At 44.2% G+C, this 13,553-nt stretch overlaps 1 protein-coding gene across 4 annotated transcripts in view; it reads left to right on the top strand.

Moving 5' to 3' along the window:
* The window catches only part of LOC142585532 (solute carrier organic anion transporter family member 74D-like), a 28,425-nt gene extending 15,477 nt beyond the window's left edge, over positions 1-12,948 (top strand). For all 4 annotated transcript variants that reach the window (XM_075696345.1, XM_075696348.1, XM_075696347.1 and 1 more), the window contains 7 exons: positions 80-256; positions 7,003-7,167; positions 8,477-8,672; positions 9,306-9,450; positions 10,006-10,181; positions 10,716-10,780; positions 11,816-12,948. In XM_075696345.1, the coding sequence (XP_075552460.1) occupies positions 80-256; positions 7,003-7,167; positions 8,477-8,672; positions 9,306-9,450; positions 10,006-10,181; positions 10,716-10,780; positions 11,816-12,189 (1,298 nt within the window). In that variant the 3' untranslated portion in view covers positions 12,190-12,948. The remainder of the gene's footprint in view (positions 1-79; positions 257-7,002; positions 7,168-8,476; positions 8,673-9,305; positions 9,451-10,005; positions 10,182-10,715; positions 10,781-11,815) is intronic.
* The last annotated feature ends 605 nt before the right edge of the window (positions 12,949-13,553 follow it).

The raw sequence follows: 13,553 nt of genomic DNA, 5'->3' as shown, positions 1-13,553 counted from the left end.
ACTTAAGGTTTTCGATGTACTTGAAGTGTACAACAATGACCCTTGAACTGGAGTGTTTTCTTTTTATGTATCAAACCAGACAACCCAGGATTCGCAGACGAAGACCCACGGTGGATAGGAGCCTGGTGGCTGGGCTTCGTCATTCTCGGCTTCCTCCAGCTCGTGTTCTCCGTGCCGCTCTTCTTCTTTCCCAGACGCATGAGTGACGATGAGTCGGACAAGCCCAATGAGGAAGAGAAAGATATGAGCATCAGAGGTATGTCACTGTGTCAAAAGTGCTTTTAAGGATAATCTTGCTTTGCCTAGCATCCGGGTTTAGTGTGGCGAACATTATAGGAGAGCCTCGCTCTTTAGCTCGTTGGTACATGATGCTAAGAATCAAAACAGCGCAAGAAACTGGATAACTAAGGCGAGCAAGCAAACCCAATATCACAGATTTCGGGTCTGCTGGATATATATGTAGATATACGTACAGTCTGTGCGTGTGTGTTTTTTTTTTTAGGCAAATAGCTTTCTTTGTCTCTTTCGCGCGTTTTCATGGTTGGTCGGGAATCAGACTCGGCAAAAAAAAACCGTTCGTTCGTTCGTTCGTTCGTTCGTTCGTTCGTTCGTTCGTTCGTTCGTTCGTTCGTTCGTTCGTTCGTTCGTTCGTTCGTTCGTTCGTTCGTTCGTTCGTTCGTTCGTTCCGTTCCGTTCGTTCGTTCGTTCGTTCGTTCGTTCGTTCGTTCGTTCGTTCGTTCGTTCGTTCGTTCGTTCGTTCGTTCGTTCGTTCGTTCGTTCGTTCGTTCGTTCGTTCGTTCGTTCGTTCGTTATATTCACTTACATTTACAATGGTGTCTGCGCATTCTTTTCACTCCGTACACTTCTTTTTTAATACGTATGACATATACTCGGATACTCGACATCCCTACAGATTAATTACCTTCCCACGAGGTCACCGTCTTCTAGAAGAACCAAAGCAATTAATTCGCTAACAAAAATGCGCGCAGAAACTCCTCTGGGAGTTGTCTAAGTATGCGTAAGCATTGTGCCATTCTTTCATCTCCACGCAGCCTAGTGTCATTATCAGTGCTATGAAACTTGGTACGACCTCTATAAATGAGAGCGCTGCAACGACACGAACTGCTGCGGACCGCAGCGCAAGGTGAATTGATGACGCAAGCAAGGTACTGCAGGTGGCGGCGCCAGGTGCGATGATGACGTTCCGATCATTATAAGCCGTTATCGGTCTTTAGCGCTTTATCCAACCGCGTGGAACTATTATAAACCATGATCAATCGTACTCCGGTGGCTGCCGTGCATGACGCGGCCGCGCGGACCGTAGCTTGAAAGCGATCCGCGATTCCGACAGAGTGCCGGCTGCTGATAGCTTGGCGCACAGTGTTGTCGCCGCTTACTTGGTGTCGAAGAGAGATGCGCAGCCCTTATCTTGAAAGCGATCTGCGAAACGGGCCGAGTGCGACGTGCTCTGAGAGCTCCGTGAGCGCCGTGTCCTCGCCGCTTTGGTCGGGTTGAAGCGACGGGCAGCACGAAGGTAAAGACGATCGCTGCTGCGAGCTCTGTATTGGAAACGATCGTCTTAAATGACGTTCGGACGGGTGGTTGTCTCGTTGGGTAAGCATAGAAATGTTTAGGCATTTAAAACATGTTGCGTTATTTGCCTTTCCGGTTACAAACGTTACGACACAGGTTTATGTCGGAAAGTTTAAGGAAATCGTCACGGAAGTGTAGTTCCGTATTTCTGCGTTTCAATATGGTCATGTAGACTGAAATAACTAGCGTGAAGTTATTCGTTCAGTTCTCCTGACTACGCATCCGGCATGGTACGTAAACAGGTAAACAAATCTGCCACGTAGATGGATGGCACAACATGAAGCTGCTGTTGCGCTTCCTTGTTTCCACAAGCTGATGCAAATGAAAAATTTTTGCGCAGCTCCCAATTGAATGCATATCACTTCAACATCGGCGGTGAGACAGAGCGCTTCATAGCGTGCTACACTGAAACTTAATTTTACACCGCCCCACGTCATAGAGGATCGAAACACGAGGAACGCTCGTGGATCGTTGTGAGTAATGACGTGAATTCGAAAAATAATTTGGGTACCAGTTATTTCTGTATACGTGGTCATTTTGAAATGCAGAAACATGGAAATAGACTCTTATGATGATTATCTTCCCCTTTTCAGTATAAGCATGTGCCGTAAAATTTGTGACTGGAAAGGTAAATAATGTAATCAGTTTATTTGTGAATTATTTGCTTTGGGTTTCTTTCAGATGATGCCTGCCTCGGCAGGTTATTCATCTGTAGTGACTTAATTCACGTAATGTTCACAGTCAGTTTTTCATGTGTTCGAAGTAATGAAGTCCACCATACATACATACATACATACATACATACATACATACATACATACATACATACATACATACATACATACATACATACATACATACATACATACATACATACATACATACATACATACATACATACATACATACATACATACATACATACATACATACATACATACATACATACATACATACATACATACATACATACATACACGAAGGTAATATATGCGCCGATTGCAGTTGCCCTTAGACGGACATATACGGAGCATTTCAGCACATTTTCAAAATTGTTTGAAAACTGCCGGTGGCAGATGGCACAGTTCTAGTTTATGAATTCATCTACTCGAAGAAGCTGACATTACTTGCACAATAAGCTAAAATACATAATCAATTAATTAACAAGTATTCACTAATTAAGTATCTAAATAATTACCTTATGACACATATATCAATTAACAAATTCTAGCGGGTGAGACTGCAAGGCATATCCACTTGAAAAGAATTGCGTGGATGACATCATTTATAAGACACGCGCCCTCAAACTTGCGATAAATTATGCACGGCCCTTCCACTTAATTTCTTAACAAAACGTCGTTTCCTGCGTTGAAGCACAAAAGTAACTGGAACGCCATTGCACTTCTCCGGAATTTTCGGGAATTAATGTCTCGAAACAGGTGTCATCATGAGAATTCCTTCCTAGTGGATCCGCCTTGCGAACTCCCTGGCTGTAATTTGTAAATTCCACTACGTGCCACAATTAATTAGTTAAAAACATAATTACTGGATTTTTGATAATTTATAGATGATGCATTTCATTTTTTCGTGCACGTACCGTCCGCCCCTTCGAGTAGACGAGCTCATGGACAAGAATTGTGCTATCGGCCACAATCAATTTACAAAATAATTTTGAAAATGTTCGCTGAAACAACCGGTAGAACTCTCCGTGCACTGAACGACAAAGCAGTGTTGTTTATGCACTTCTTTTTTGCCTAACAGAAGAATCTGACGGCAAGCCTGACCATAAGTCAGTTCATAGCAACCTCTAAGGCACAACGACGGCTTAATAATATAACACGTTCTTATTCAAGAAATTCCTCAATTTACATAATTTTCTTTAGTTCAACCATTCGGCATAGGGTATGTGCCACTTCAGAATGGTTATGTGTCACTGTGAAAGAAGGAATAGAAGCCCTAAATGCATTTACATGGATGTGCCGATGTGCGACAATTGATATGAAGTTGTCACCTTTACGGTGCATAAACATAAACATTGCATGATATTGCACGTTTGCATAGGATGAAGGCAAACACAGCTGCACGCATAACCGTTACTTGTTACACCGCTCGACCAAAGCTTCAATATCCATAGATTCGAAGATGTGCATTCGATCCGCATATTTCTTTTATCGTCGCTTTTCAAACTTCGCCGATTACTAATGGGTATGTAGGCCTCTCGGGTACAGCAAATAGATTTCCGAATTCCCGCATGCGTACTGCGCTGTGTACATTTCGAGATATCAGTAATACCGCACAGTAGGAGCGGATGTGATAAACAGCACCTAGCTGCTGATGACAGAACCAGACATGCTGTCCAGCCACTGCAAGAAGAATAAAGAAGGCTCTTCCTGCTCAAACGGCGAGATTGTCTGAATCTGGCAGCGACAGCGCGCAAATAAGCAGTTCGCAAAGCGATGTCGAGAGCTACTCCCTGACTCGCAGCTCAGCATATTTATTTTTTCATTCCTTGTGAGTGAAGAACCGGTTTTCTAGGATAAAGCGGTAGCCGGAAAAAAAGGAGGCCTGTACGGATTCCTGCCCTGACCACTTGCTCGTAACCTCGTTACGAGAACCCAACCTGAGCTGACAATCCTGGCGGTTGGGCGGTTTTGAGCAGTAAGAGGTTGACGTGAAGAAGAGACACATACTTCTGCAGCACGAATGGAAGCATGGCTCAGTGTCTTTGGCCCTCGCCGGGAGTGGGAAGTGGAAAGAAAAATGATAGAAGAATGAGGGAAGGTTTAGAGGGAGAAGGTAGCGCCCCATAGTGGGACTGGCAGTGGACGACAGCAGACTCCTGTGAATTGTCCTTCAGGAAGTCGACGACTGCCTTGAAGGCATGGCTTTGGCGACAGATGGAAAAAATCAGTTCCGCGATGGTGGAGGTGTAGAGTCCTCCATGCTGGCGGAGGGTAGCAGCGAGTTTTGCTCTTTACGCCGCGTTTTCTGGGTAGTGACACATGAGGCGCTCCAGCGTTTCATCTGCCCCGCAGTCTGTGCAGGCAGGGGAGGAGGCCTTGCAAAGTCGGGGCTTTCAGGCAACCGTTACTTGTATAGCAGCCAACTAAAATTCTCAGCAGGCGGGTTAGCGCTTGATTTCGCACAGTGGCCGGGATGTCCCTGCCCCCCTTTCCCCTTCTGTTCTTGCTTGAGCCGCAAGGGTTTCCCGTAGTTTTAACTTGATTTGCATTCTTAGGGTACTTCATGAACTTTCTGGGGGCTGTCTGTCTGTCTGTCTGTTGTCTGGCCATCCATCTAGAGTGTCCTTAACCGTTTTCTCCTCAACTTAGGTCACTGGGCAGGTAATCGATGGCCTAATGCGCATTGGGCTGCTGCGCTTAGGGAATCTAGTTCGATACCAACACTCGGACCAACTTTAGGCATTGAGTATGTGGCACTGGGAATGTACCGTGGTTCAAGGAAGCCCTTTGATGCAAACTTTAGTAGGTGGCTATGTACCAGTGCACATGTGCCATCTCTTCAGTGACAAAAAGGATGCATTAAATTTCCCCGGTGCTCGGTGGAATCGGGCCCTCGCCGTACGATATGATAGTGATTGATTTGCGTCCCCCTTGAAACGGGGCGGTGAGAAAAGTCACCTAGCCTGCTCGATTTAATCAGGTATTCTGTAACTGCTCTTCATTCTATCTTTTTTGCATACATCCCCATAATCTTCTTTTTTTCTTCTAAACTTATATATCTACCTTGCATCGCTACCTATGGCTGTAACTGGCCCGGTCGTATCGATTTCTTCCCTCCTTTTTTTTCCCGTCAATACTCTTATCATCTCTCGCTTATTTCGACGGCTGACAGGTTGAAGCTTCTGCCAACCTTAAATCCAAGCGCTTCTGGAAAGTGTGCGTTACCTACAGAGCTGGAAGATGTACGTTAGCTACGAGATTCCATTTTTGCTGCAATAGACACATGCCTCATCTTGTTGCGAAAATTTGCCGCCTGAAGGTTTTTGTCCGTAGTGAACCAGCTCGAGCCTCAAATAGCAAAGCACTACCCTTTGTGTTGTCGTACAGATCTTTCCTGCTAATTTCTTTCTTCCCATTCTTGTAATTCTACACGGTATTTTTTGTTTCCATTCTTTACATCCGATTCTCTGTCTCTATTTCTCTCGCTTTCTTCCTGGTGACTCCTGGTTCTCTATTTGGGACATAAATTGCCTTGCACTTGGTTGCCAACTTTCTTGACCTCTTCGTCCATTCTGCGTCGTCGCCTTTCAGGTACAGATACTTGTGCGCTTTAGCCGCCCATTTATTTTTATTATTGTCCCTGGATCTTTCTTAATGCGCTGAAACGTGTATCCAGACGTTTCAGCGTTGGCAATACTGTGTGTCGTTACATTGCTTCAGTGCTAACCGCATTAAGATCGACATTCATATTGAGATAGGTTCAGCTGATTTTTTTTAAACTTCAATTATTTAATATTTAGCGTCCCTGTGGTTCCAGTTGTCCACTAATGTGGCCTCTCTTTGCAATCTCTTAGTATCATGGTTGGCTTTGATGGTAGATGGATGGCCGCATAAAATCGTTGGGCCCAGGGTTCGACCTCTGGACTAGGCTCAGTCTTTCTACAACTGCGAAGCATTTCCTTTTTCTGTTAAACCTACGCTGGTTTTATTTGTAGCTGCGTTACTACAGTCAGGCGGATGACACTTTCCCTTTCATTCAATCTTTCAAAGTAGAACGCGATAGTGTTTTGTCAAGGATAAACCATAAAACTAGCCGCCTTGCCTGCACATCAATATTTATGAATATGCAGCCTCTCTCGACGTAATACTTTGTGGTAGACATCAGAAATTTTCGGGAAAGAGCAGCGCAGAAGGAAAAGCCTACTCTGTTGCCTAAGTGTCCGGAGTTTCCGTCTGCTTTCACTCTCCGTTTATCTTACGTCACCGATCAACTAGCCTAGTTAATATTGCTAGCGTTTCTTTCTTTTGCAGTATCAGTTGTTTATTTACTGAATGCAAACCTCCCAGCATATGTTCTAAAACTTTGCGGTTGTATATAGGTCCGAAAAAGTAGTTAGAACCATATACATATATGCCTCAGGAATACATATTTCCTAAGGCATTTCATTACATGGTGTTGCACTGCTAAGCACGAGATCGCGGGATCGAATCCCGGCCGCGGCGGCCGCATTTCGGGGCCAAATGCAACAATGTCTTTGTCCCATATATTAGGGGCCCGCCCTTGCGGTCAAAATTAATCCGGAGTCACCCACTACGGCGTTCCTCATAATCAAATCGTGGTTTTGGCACGTAAAACCCTAGAATTCAATTCAATTCAATAATTTTTACGAATTATTATTGTGCCAAAAACACGTGTCATTGCTTTGTGTTTTCTTTTTTTTTCCAGATGCATTCCACGCTTCAAAGAGGCTCATTAAGAACCCGATATTCGTCGCACAGATGTTTGCCCACGTCTTCAAGTGGTTTGGCGTCCTGGGCTTTTGCACCTACGTGCCCAAATATGTGCAAGAGCATTTTCAGCAGTCTCCTAGCGCTGCTTCAGTCTTAAGTGGTAAGGATCAAGTTGCGATCACTTTTGCGTTTTCTGCGTCAACGTGAGTAGGTTCCCATGGTGGTGTTGTATCTGCCAGGAAGCAAGGACAGAATATTTTCGAGAATGATCCTTGCCTGTTTGCCCCGTTTCTTTTCCTGTCACTTTTTAATAGGGTGAGGGTGCCTCTCTTTTCAAGCTCAGCCAGTGCCCAGTACTTCTGATCCAGATGTAATCGGCATCTTTTCATAGCGGAATACATGGCACAGCATAGCACAGCATCGCACAGACTTGCATAGCACAGCTAGCCCGTGCTTTGGTTACAACAGCACATCGTAAGACAGCCAAGCACAGCGTAGCACAACCCTACAATGCATCGCACAGCCACACAGTATCGCATCTCTAAGCATTGTAATGTTCAGACCAGCATTTGCGTGTTGCGCAACTTAAGCATCGTACAAATTTGCGTTGAAATAAATTGAATGCCGTCCGCCGTAAATATGCTTTTGTATCGCAGACAAATTAGAGTATCCGTCCCGAACTATAACGGTATCGTTGTATTGGAATCGTAGTCTGCTTAATACCTAATGACATGACACAACGTAATATTTCTGGAAGTAATTCATGACCAACTCAAATAAATTTAGGATCTCAATCCCCGGTGTGTAAACGGAGCACATTGCAAACGCAGTTATAATGAATAGCGGCGTCTTTAGTTAATATTCATTGACGCGCTTTACTTTTGACGGAGCAGCAAGGCAAATAATGACAAGCCGAAGAAAGTGTGGCTAATAGGGCAGTATCAAAAACGGCGGCCCCACATGGATGCACCGCATAGCCAGCACGTAAATAATTTTAATGAAACAAACTTCGTGAAGCGGTCGTTTGTGCCCCTAAATATGATTTATTTTTCTGCAGCACTTGAAAGCCACATACACAATGCTGTGGCGTGAACTTCTGTGAATGAATATCTAATAAACCACTTTACAGCTATGTCTATTTCTTCGCTTCGTAGTTCTTGCTTTTACCAGTGTTTACTCTTGATGTGTTGTATTCGCTTTCAAGAAATAGTAGGTATATTCTACTGCCTCTCCTTTCGCGCGCGTGAGTATGTGTGTGTGCGTGTGTGCGTGCGTGTGTAGTAGAATAGAGTTGTCTTCACTGTCGAACACATGCTGTCTTCTTTCTAGTGTATATTTTGGTTTTAATTGAATCATGTGCCACCAACTCGAATGCCTTCGTGCTAATGCAGCTATGTAAATGAGCAAATTAATAAATCAGTTTTAATTCTGGTTTCGCTCTTCTTAACCGTTCCGTTTTCACCTTGCAGGAACGTTTCCGATTGGATGCGCCATGGTGGCGACGCTTGGGGGTGCATTCCTGATGAAGACGTTTAGGCCTTCTGCTCGCATACTTACTGCCATCATTTTCGCAACAGAGCTGATAACAGCGCTGATCTTCATCTCGCTCATGGCTTTCAGCTGTCCTCAGCCGCCATTGAGGGAAAAGGGTGAACTCAGATCAAGGTACTGTCTAGGGTGCCAGAAGACTAGGTGAAAAGTGCCTTAAATATCGGAAACTCTACATATGGACCCCTGAACACAAATAACACAGTAGTCAGCAGCCTTATACACATACACACAAATACTTACTCCATGTGATTTCTATATTTTCTTTCGTTTCCTGTGTTATCGATCGCGTTGTTTTTCAACATGCTACAAAACTGTCATGCGCGAAAAACGTCAACTTCGTTCATTAGAACTACCGCGTCTCTTCAACTCACGCCACATAGTTATTCAGACATTGGCAGTGTGTTGGCAGCTTGGGCCTATCGGAGTTATACACGTAATCAGGAATAATTCTGTCAGTGCACAACAAGAAGGACTGGCCCTAAAGGAAAATGTTCAGAGCATCCACGTTCGCGCTTGCATTGCTCATTGTAGACTTTTCTTTTCTATTGGCATACGTATTTTTTTGCAAACTAGAGCTGAACAGCATTGTTGCTGCATTTTATTGTGGTAGAAGTATGCTAATCAGGATAGAAATTCCAACAATCTCGCAAATGCACTGAATATGTAGCTCATTTAGTGGTAGTCTACGCCACACTCTTGTTTCATTTTTGAGCTGAGCGCATTGCCTTGTGTTTATTTTCATCCCAGATTGGATCTCGTCAACAGCTGCAACCAGAACTGTTCTTGTGCGACCGAAGTGTTTCATCCAATATGCGAAGGCAAGACAACTTATTTTTCTCCTTGCTTCGCCGGATGCTTCACCAAAGGAACCAATGGCACAGCGCAGAGAGGGGTGAGGACCAATGGCTCTACGATTGTACTCCCTGGGGATAAAATTTAGCATTCTTTTGGAGATGTCAGCACAAATCTTTTGATGATAAATGCAACAAAATTAGTCAAATGTCCCTCTTCTTAAGGTTATACTTGATGATTTCAGGATTCAGTCGAGGCGCGCTGTAGTGCCATTTCAGGTACACGAGACTTAGTGATAAAGATTGGTGCTGTTCACGTAGAAATTACAAAGATTCAGGGCTAGAAGTTATGAAAACTGGAAAATAGTGTCCTTTCGTTCACAGCAGCATTCAAACGATGTTTGAGACAGGAATTATTGGTAAGTGAATATAAATAGTGCATGTACCACAGCAGAAAGAGGTCTGCTCTACAGGCAGTATAATTTACCCAGAGAATGTTACGGCACGAAATGGTATTGCAAACTCACAAAATGGTCTGCAAGGCACCCATTCCCAAGCAAGAAAGCCAAAACATACCTGGCTTAATCTTAGAGCCTTCTTGTATAAAGATGGCAACTATACATGACACATGCCTATTGCATATGCCTCTGTTGTAGACCTACGACAACTGCATGTGCGTCGACGCATTCGACAATGACGGCTTGGCCCGGCGAGCGAAGGATGGATTCTGCGAAAGTGACTGCCCGTTCTTGACCTTCTACATATTGCTGCTGTGCATCGCCTATGGCTTCTCATTCAGCACGAAGGCTGCTCAGATAGTCATTCCACTCAGGTAAAACCCGTTTCTTTCGTTTTCATTTTGATTTGCGCACAACTTTATTCAACTTTTGGCAATGAAACTAAATGTAGCACAGTTTGTGTCACTCGGAACGCTGCAAACCAGTTGTTGGAAGTCATAAGTTACTTTCAATCAGTGTATTGGTTATAGAAAAAAAAATCTGCTTAATCAGTACCAAAAAGTTATTTAACTGCTCGCTTAGCATCCCATACACGGAAATATTTACATACCTGTAGATACGCTCTGGTGCTATGGTGGCACTAGTGCTGGCATGACAGTTGTGATGAAACCATTCCTGTAATAACATTTTGTTTCTTACCACGGGGTTTCCAAGTCGTCCAGTTTTATTGCAATAGTCAGTGAACTCCTTAGTTTTTCATTGGTTATTGCATAATACGGTTGGTAAAAAAATACATATATGTAAGCAAAACCTTGTACTGACTTGCGCCCTAGCTTTATTCGCGTTAGTATGGTTTACGCTCGACGCAACCGCAAAACTAAGAGTAATACTATTCTTGTTTTATTCAGGTGCGTCGACCAGAGTGACAAGGCATTTGCACTCGGCTTTGCTGAAGGAGTTCTGGCATTATTCTGTAAGTTACCCCAAATTAAACACATTGTCTTCTGGGTCACTACAAAAGCGTGTAGTAGTTTCTTGTGTATTAACATGTTTTTCCATCTATAATGTAAAGCATGAGCCAGGCGCACCATCTCCGGATCATCGCCGGATAACAGTGAGACAAGATCTCTACCACAAACAGCCGCTCTCATGGCGACATCGCGTGATATTGCGCGTAGCCAGACAGCCAGGGCCCGCATTCACAAAACGCTGTTGCGCTATAGAATTGTTCGTAAGAGCAAATTCCAGCCAATCCTGATACTTGACATATTATTAGCGAAGGCGGCCAACCAATGGTTGGAGACGCTTACGAACAAAAAGCTTTGTGAATTCGGCCCAAGAACTCGTATTGCAATTGGCTATACTTAACTATGCATATCCGCTAGCGTAAACGCGTTGTCACAGTCCGACAACACAAACTTTCTGATCAGATATCGGACTGATATCAGAAACTTTCTGTATGACCACTCTGGATTACCTTAATGAGCGTCTTACTGTCAATGCAGCGCCAGAACTTTTCGTCGCACCTGTTTATCAGAGTTTTTTTTTTAAATAGCAGGCTCGTATTAGAAAGTTTATATCAGTTTATTCGAGTTTTTAATATCAGACCCATGTGAGAGAGCTTCTGATCGTAGACCGGTATCAGGACCTCTCTGATATGTGTGTGATACTAAAGATTGTCTGAGAAACTATCCGACGAAAAGTTATGGCATTCACAGTAAGGCGCTCATTAAAGTAAGCCCGAGGCCTCGCTTGGCGACGCCCTATTACAATTATTGTAGAACTGTTCTCTAACTGATCGCAGAGGGAAACAAATCTGTTATCGAGGATTTCACGATTGGTTCTCGTTAATTTTAATCATTCGCTCAGCGAACAAGCTGTACCCACTGGTGCTCCCATGCTATATGTGTTTACACGAATGTGTGTCTTTCTGTCGATGTAGGTTTTCTGTCCGTAACATTGCCAGCCTACCCACCCCTCGTTTTGCGCATTGCTTGCTCATTTTCAGCGTTCCTGCCCTATCCTCTGGTGTACGGCTCGCTCGTAGACTCCACATGCGTCGTCTGGGAGGAAAGCTGCGGTCAGCGCGGCAACTGCTGGGTGTACGACCAGCGCACTTTCAACTACTCCTTGCATGGCACCACTTTTGTGCTGCTCATGGTCGGCGTGGCTCTGAACTTCGTCGTGTTCCTCTTGAGCGGTCGGCTCGGAAACCTCTACGGACGAGAGAAGAGCTTCCTGGCAGACAGGAGGCGAGTTCCAGCCCCAGGAGAGGCCGACCTGAATTCGTCATCCCGAAGATCCTCCAAGGGATCCTTCAGAAAGCTGACGAGAAATGAGATCTTTCACATGGTGGCCACGAGTGATCCCGACGACGAGTGAAAAAAAAATGCAAGGACGCCGGTGTGGTCCCACTCGCAACCCTCGGCCGGAATAGGCCGCAGTCTGCGCACACTAGATTTGTTCGACTGAAGCAATAGGTTGGTCGCGGTTGTCACGCGAAAACAGACAATACTCCTTCTGCAAGTTTGTTTGCTTTCAGGCTTTCAATCAGCGATGACTTGCTATGCGACTTGGTTTGTGTGACAACAGGTTTAATGGGCATTTAGAATCAAGCATTGTGTTCTTCTGTTGGATCCAAACTGCGCTTCGAACATCGACGCCCGTTGTCTGCAATGGCGTGCCACTCTGTAACTCACTCCCGTTAGCGCACACATCAGTCCCAGACAATTTGCCTTGATCAACAAAGTGCATCTCTCAGGATTGTGGTACTGAAGGAAACATTATATAGAGATTGTGGCTTCGAGAAGTTTTGCAATGCGCTTTGTTTATTGCTTCGTATAGACCTGCGCTCAAATGCCTTTCGGGGGCATTTAACAGGAGCTGCAGCAGACTAAGCAATCATATAGTTTTTTACAATAAATTAGACGCACGCCCCCTGTCAATACGTACTTATTATGTGTAGTATGGCTATAATTTGTCTCCTTTAGTTGTGACGAACTCTAGAGGCTTGTGTGCCAAACTCGATATCGTCAGTACCTCGTGAGCTTAAATTTTGGTGGTGCCTGCGACAACAGGCCTCTGTGACTGTTTTGCTTTTGTGTTAATGATGATATCAAAAACACCGATGTCAGAATTGTATGCCCTGTCTCAGTCTCTATTTTTCAAGTTCGCATTCTAAAATTGAACGCCCATGCCTGACACAGCAGCCTTCTATAAGTGTAATTGCAAGACTATCGATTGCATATGCGATCTTGATATATATAAAGTATTTAAACTTGACGCCATAGTAATGTGACCATGCGAATTTTTCATGCTTCGAAAATCAAAACTTCTAATTTCTTTCTTTTTTTAGAAGTTGCACTGATAAAGGATACTTCTGACAAGAATTCCACGGTGACGTGCCAGTGGCTGGCAACCAAACTGCATGTGGACTGCTTCACAAATTCGGGACAGTGTAAAGGCTCTTCAAACACAACGTGCAGACTAAGGGCAAACTGATTATTATTTAACCTAATCTGGACAAGACCACACCACTCTATGTACTCTATTCTACCACGAACTTTTCTGCGGGAAGATAAACAAAAAAAAAGTTAATGCTTGCTAGATTCGAGTATGAAACTACATCAGTAACTACAGCTATCGTCACTGGCGTAATATAAGTCTTTGTAATCGAATTCAATGCACACGTCGGTGCATCGATGCAGCTGTGGGAGCTGCTTAGAGCTATGGCAGCTTTATGGCCA

The sequence above is a fragment of the Dermacentor variabilis genome, chromosome 6 (genome assembly GCF_050947875.1).
Source record: "Dermacentor variabilis isolate Ectoservices chromosome 6, ASM5094787v1, whole genome shotgun sequence".
Lineage (NCBI taxonomy): Eukaryota > Metazoa > Arthropoda > Arachnida > Ixodida > Ixodidae > Dermacentor > Dermacentor variabilis.
Note: the sequence above shows the minus strand (reverse complement) of the source record. Positions and strands in the feature narration are given on the sequence as shown.